The sequence below is a fragment of the Oratosquilla oratoria genome, chromosome 18, assembly GCF_046742065.1.
Source record: "Oratosquilla oratoria isolate Oo_2021 chromosome 18, ASM4674206v1, whole genome shotgun sequence".
Lineage (NCBI taxonomy): Eukaryota > Metazoa > Arthropoda > Malacostraca > Stomatopoda > Squillidae > Oratosquilla > Oratosquilla oratoria.
The window spans coordinates 39,269,869-39,277,368 of NC_134794.1; the positions used below are offsets into that span (position 1 = coordinate 39,269,869).

General features: G+C 35.0%; 1 protein-coding gene across 6 annotated transcripts in view; it reads right to left on the reverse strand.

Annotated features, from left to right (window-relative positions):
• The window catches only part of LOC143035161 (photoreceptor-specific nuclear receptor-like), a 69,249-nt gene that overhangs the window by 11,224 nt on the left and 50,525 nt on the right, over positions 1–7,500 (reverse strand). For all 6 annotated transcript variants that reach the window (XM_076201804.1, XM_076201801.1, XM_076201800.1 and 3 more), the window contains one exon: positions 1,037–1,431. In XM_076201804.1, the coding sequence (XP_076057919.1) occupies positions 1,037–1,431 (395 nt within the window). The remainder of the gene's footprint in view (positions 1–1,036; positions 1,432–7,500) is intronic.

The window sequence follows — 7,500 nt, forward strand, 5'->3', positions numbered from 1 at the left end:
AGAATTGATATTTTGGTTCCGGGTCGTTATGTCCATCGATTAATAAAATTCTTAAAGGTAAAATTAATGATGATAGTGGTGATGATGATGATGGTGATGATGATGATGATGATGATGATGATGATGATGATGATGATGATGATGATGATGATGATGATGATGATGATGATGATGATGATGATGATGGTGGTGGTGATGGTGATGATGATGATGATGATGATGATGATGATGATGATGATGATGACGATGATGATGATGATGATGATGATATTATCATTAATATTATTATCATTATTATTATTATTATTATTATTATTATTATTATTATCATTATTATTATTATTATTATTATTATTATTATTATTATTATTATTATTATTATTATTATTATTATTATCATTATTATTATTATTATTATTATTATTATTATTATTATTATTATTATTATTATTATTATTATTATTATTATTATTATTATTATTATTATTATTATTATTATTATTATTATTATTATTTTTATTATCATTATTATTATTATTATTATTATTATTATTATTATTATTATTATTATTATTATTATTATTATTATTATTATTATTATTATTATTATTATTATTATTATCATTATTATTATTATTATAATTTTATTATTTTCATCATTATTATCATTATTACCATTATCATTATTATTATCTTGGTACCGATTTGTTGTCCTTCGAATTGTTAAATTTTAAAGTTCTCAAAAAATAATAACACTAAAATTAAGTAAATAAATAAAATAAGATAAAACAAAATAAATTAAGATTAAAAATCTTAGCATCTGAAATAGTTATGGAGCAAAAGGCTTTCTTTCGGTATGTTCTTACTCTGTGAACCTTTGTAAACCTTTGTAAATATTTGTGATTTTTTTCTAAACCCTAGTAAAACTATGTGAACTTGAATAAACTTTTGCAAACCCTTGTAAACTTTTGAAAACTTTTGTAAATCTTTTTACGCCCCTCGACTCGTACGCCCCCTGGGCGACATCTCCACGTACCTGCAAGAAGGAAGGGATCGACCGCGCCCATTTGACCCCGAGGAAAAGGAGCTTGGCGGCGCTCTCGTAGACGTTGTCTGAGGGCGTGATCATCAAGGCTGAGACGTCGACGCTGAAAGGGGAGCCACTGCCCCCGCCGCCCCCGCCGCCCCCTCCGCTGCCCCCGCCACCCCCTCCCACGACGCAGCCTCCGGCGCTAATGCTCACATTGATACTGCTCAGAGTGGCCGGATGAGTAGCGGCTGTTGTGGCTGTTGTGGAGTGGGAGGAGAAGGGGAGGCTGGGGAGCTGGGGCGTTGGGGACGGGACTGTGGTCGGGTTTGGGGGCGGCGAGGGGGACGGGGTTGGGGAGGAGAGCGGGGAGCTGGTGGGGGACACGGAGGGTTTGGAGGAGTCTGAAAAGAAAGACAGTGTACAACACACAAGTAAATATAGGGTGGCATTGTTACCAAAAAGTGGTGTTTTCCTCAATACACTTAAGTACCAATGGTTGAAGCATTCACACATACATATACATATATATAGATACATATTTACATACATACATACATACATACACACATACATACATACATACATACATACATACATACATACATACATACATACATACAAATACGTATGTATACATATATTTATATATATATATATATATATATGTACATATATACATATATCTATATATATATATATATATATATATATATGTATATATATATATACGTATATATACATATATATACATATATATTATATATATGTATATATATATATTTATATATACATATATAGGTATATATATGTACATATATAGATTTATATATATATGAATATATATATATATATATATATACATATATATATATATATATATATACATATATTTGTACATACACACACAGACATATATATATATGTATATATATATATATATATATATATATATATATATATATGTACATATATTTATACATATATATATATATATGTATATATATACATATGTATATATATATATATATATTACATATATATATAATTATATATAGTACATATATATACACACACAAATTATATATATATATATATATATTACACACATATATATATAAAATATATATATATATATATAAATATATTTATATATATATATACATATATATATATATATATATATAATGCATGAGAAATCGCATGAACTCGTGATTCTAAATATGCAGAAAAACCCCTAGGGAAAATAATTAAATGAAGATACATTTGTCAACAACTTAAATTTAAGTCAAGAAATGTACAAATTCACTTTATTGTTAAAAAGGTGGGGGCCCAAACGTCTGCTGCCGCGAACGGTATGGATTACATGAGATACTTCCTTATAAACTTTTCCTGTTCGCATTCATAGCCTCCCTCTTTGTATATATATACTCATGTATGTATATCCATTGTATGTACCCTGAGGATGTCTAAATAGATGAAAGCGCTCTGTTATTATTTTATTATTTTTCCTAGTAGTTTTTTTTGCATATATATATATATATATATATATACATATACATATATATATGTATATAAATATACATATATGTATATATAAGTATATATACATATATGTATGTATATGAATATATATATACACATATATACGTATATATATATACATATATATATATATATATATTTGTATATTTCGGCAGCAGGTTTTCCTGTAGACAGGTTTCATTGAAGAAAATAGCAATTGATGCATTGATGATCTTCTTATGTAGAGTTTCAATACGTCTAACTATAGACTTGGCTTCAGGAGGTAAGTTTGCTATCGCAGGTCCAAAGGACATGATTCAAACTCAGAAGGGAGAAGAGTAGTGTTTTACTGGAGCTTGACGTTTCGTACACTATGTACATTTTCAAAAGCAATGACAAAAGGTCAGAATACATAGTCTTATATATATGTACATATATATATAAATACATATATGTATATATAAATATATATATATGTATATATATACTATATATATGTATATATATATTCGTATAAATATATATATATATATATATATATATATATATACATAATGATAATTTTTTATGACAGTCGCATGCATGCAGGATTCGATCCCACTGCTTTCGGCCACCCGTAAGATTACCTTCATAATACTGTATATATATATGTATGTATATATATATATATATACATATATATATATATACGTATATATATATATATATATATATATATACATATATATATACATATACACAAAAAGATAACAATACCAAGTGATCTACTAAGTGGCTAAAATTGCTGATAACCACAAAGGGATTCTAGTTTCTTTTCCGGTTTCTTTTGTGGTTATCAGCAATACATACATACATACATATATGTATATATATATATATATATATATATATATTTATATATAAACATACATAACAAAGTAATGTCGTGACACACTGGTGAAATAATACCAATGACTCACTTTCGGAGAAGAAGTGAAAGTAAAAGGATCCGTATATTACGATCAGTGGGTCATTTGTATTATAAACATACATATACCAATGGCTATTTCCCCCTTACAAGGAAGGTAGCCAAAAAAGCAAAGGCACAACATCCACTCCTACCCATCCATACCCACATACTCCACTCTCATTCACCCCACACCCTCCCTCTTATCTTGGCTCCTCCTGGATGACGAATCACCCCTGCATCTCGCCCACTGGCCTAGGTCAGAAGCAGTGTAGCAAGACACAGCACATCCAGAGCAAGGATGCTTAATTTATTCGGTGAATCCCCCTGTCTGTACCCTCATGCAGAAAAAGAGAAGACGGGGGAATTCCCTTCATGGTGCGTCAAAATATCATTCATACATACTCACTCACCAACCCCATCCCCTACATACTCCCTTCCATGCATCACACCATTCTCCATTCATCTTTACTTTCTGTCTTCTCTCATCTTTCCTCAACAGACATTCCCCTTTTCCAATGCCATCTCATTCTTGGTCGCCTTCTCATGTTCACTCCTTCCACCTCTGCCTTTCATACCTCTTTTACTAATCTTTTTTCACTCATCTTTTCCATGTGTCCAAAGCATCTCAATACTCTTTAATCAACTCTATCTCCCAGCTCCCTTTCCACCCCCACTCTCTTCCTCACCTCCTTGTTTCTCACTCTATCCAGCCTAGTAACTCCTATCATATTTTTCAGGCACCACAAATTCTTCTTTCTTCTTCTCTTTTTCTGCCCCATACAGTGCTGTCGGCACAATCCCTCCTTCATACAATCTCCTCTTAGCATCTCTTCCCAGATGTCTATTTCTCATTACACTTTTTAATCCCTGAAAGCATTTACTTGCTTCTCTCAATCTACATTCCACCTCAACCTTCATTCCTCTCTTTCTCATGACATTCGCATCCAAATATCTAAAACTATGTACCTCCTCCAATTTCTCTCTTAATACTCACTTCCAATTTGCTGCCACATTCTCTCCTTGTACATCTCATCACCTTACTCTTACCCACACTTATCTTCAACCTCCTTCTTTCGCACACCTCAAACCTTGTCACTAACTTCCTTAATCCCTCCCCTGATTCTGCCACAAACGCAGTATCGTCAGCAAACAACGACTGGCTCATCTCCCACGTTTCTCCATTTTTTAACCATCTCTAATCCCCGACCCATTACCCTTGCGTTTTCCTCTCGCACCACCCCATCTATGTATAAATTGAACAGCCAAGGCGACATAACAGATCCCTGACAAAGTCCCACCTTTACCTCAAACCACTCACTTTCTTCCTTTCTGATTCTAACACAGGCTATACTGTTCTCGTAAAAACTCGACTGCTCTTAACAGCTTTCCTTCTATCTCATATATTTACAATACCTCCCACACTGCATTCCTGTCTACCCTGTCATAAGCCTTTTCCAAAACCATAAAGGAAAAAAAAATCCTTACCTTTTACTAAAGCTTTTTCACATATCTGCCTTACCACAAAAATCTGATCCACGCAACCCCTACCTGCCCTAAACCCATACTGTTCCTCACCAATTACTCCCTCTGTTTCTTTCCTAATCCTCACAATCAACACCTTCCCATAAGCCTTCCCAACTATTCTCAACAAAATGATCCCTCTGAAACTGCTACACTCACACTTGTTCCCTTTTCCCTTGCGAAGTGGAATTATACAGGCACTCCTCTAGACCTCCGGCACTCTACCCTCTTTTAAACAAACATAAAACAACATTACCAGCCAGTCCACTATCACTGTACCTCCTTTTTTTAGACATTCTGCATAACACCCATCCAACATAGGTGCCTTACCTGCTCCCATCATTTTAACAGCTGATTTCACCTCATCTTTCCTTATTTCTCCTCCATTTTCCTCACTCATTACGGTCATTTTCTTAGCGCTTCACACTGCAACTACTTTTCCCTCCCTATCCTGCTCCACATTTAGCAACTCCCTAGAATACTCTGCCCATCTTCCTCTTACTACCGTCTCCTCCATTATCATCTCTCCATCTGCACCTTTTACCTTTTCTTCTCTACTTAATTCGCTTCCGCTTCCTCAAATTTGTCTGTCATACTCTTTGCCTATTTCGCATCTACTCTGCCCTTTGCTTTCTCTTATCTTATACTTTACTTCTCTTCCCTTTTCTTTGTACTTTTCATATGATTCTCTCTTCTTATTTTGTAACCAATCTGTGAATGCTTGCTTCTTCTCTTCTATAACCTTCTTTGTTTCCTCATCCCACCACTCACTACCCTTACTTCTATTTCCTCCCGTCCTCCTTGTTCCACACACCATCTTTACACACCTTAAGACTACCTCCTTGAACCATCCCCATTCTTTTTCCAGTCTCCCTTGTTCTACTCTATCCTTCACTCCCTTCCACTCCTCCTTCAGCTTCTTCTTGTACTCCTTCTCCTTTTCTTTCTCATTTAATCAGTTTAATCTAAGCACCTCCTTACCTTCTGTCCTTTTCCTCTTTCTCCATCTATCCTCCACTCTCAACATACCTTCCACCAAAAAAGTATCTGATATTCTCCCACTCTCTCCCCTTAGAACAAGTACATCTAAAGATCTTCCTATCCTTCTCCTGGCTACCACTTTGTAATCCATCAACAACCTTACCATCCACCACTCTCTTCCATGTGTATTTATGCTTGACTTCTTCCGAAATAGTGTATTTACCATCATGAGCTCTCTTTCTAGACTCATCTCCACCATCATCACTCCACTACGATTTTTTCCTGGAATTCCACGCTTCCCAACCAATCCGTCTATTGGTTCATTTCCTACCATAGCATTAAGATCTCCCAATACATCCATCTTTCTTCTCACAAAATGCTGCCTATCTCTTCCCTTTTATTCTCATCTGTACTACATGTGGTTGGAAAACTCCTCCCAAACCCTCATATGAACTTGCTTGTTTTATTAATGTCCTCTTTGGGGCGACAGAGACAAGGATGTCTTGTCCTATCCCCGTCCCATTTTTTGTTGCCTTTTACGACTCAAGGGGAAACACTTTGAACTATCTTTCCCCACCCCATACACACATAAACACACACACACACACACACACACACACACACACACACACACACACACACACACACACACACACACACACACACACACACACACACACACACACACACACACACACACACACACACACACACACACACACACACACACACACACACACACACACACACACACACACACACACACACACACACACACACACGTCGGACTAGCAGCGAAGATTGGAACTTCGGAAAGAAACACAGTTTTCGTGGATTACAGCGACGAGGGAGTATCTGTGTTGTATTAGTAGGGAAGGGAAAAGTTCGTGGTGAAGTGGGCAGTTGAAGAAAAAGGAAAATGGGAGACATTATTGAGGAAAATTAAAGAAAATGAGGAAGGGGACGAACGGGCCCCGGACGTCAGAAGGGGTGTCAACAAAAGGTGTGGAGGACAGGGACAAGAAGGACAGGAAGTTTGTGGTAAATTATGTGCCTCCTAAAATGGCTTCGTGGGAAGAGAGAGAACACAAAAATATGTTGGAAGACACAAGGATAACACTAAAAAGATAATGGAAGATGGAGGAAGAATAGTTATAATCGGTGACTTTAATTGTAAAGAAATCTGCTGGGAAGAGATGACAGTGAAGGGTGGAGACGACCTATGGGGAAATGTACTACTTGATATGATTATAGAACATACAATAACGCAATGGATACAAGAGAATACTAGGTATAGAAATGAGGAAGAGCCATCGAGACTGGACCTTATAATCACATCAGAACCTGAAATAGTGGATAAGATTGAATATAAGACACCAATAAGTAAAAGTGACCACATATTGGTTGAACTGGAACTAAACGAGGAAGAATACATGGAAAAAACGAACAATATAGAAAGGGAAGATTGATGTATGGAAAAACAAATTTTGATAGAATA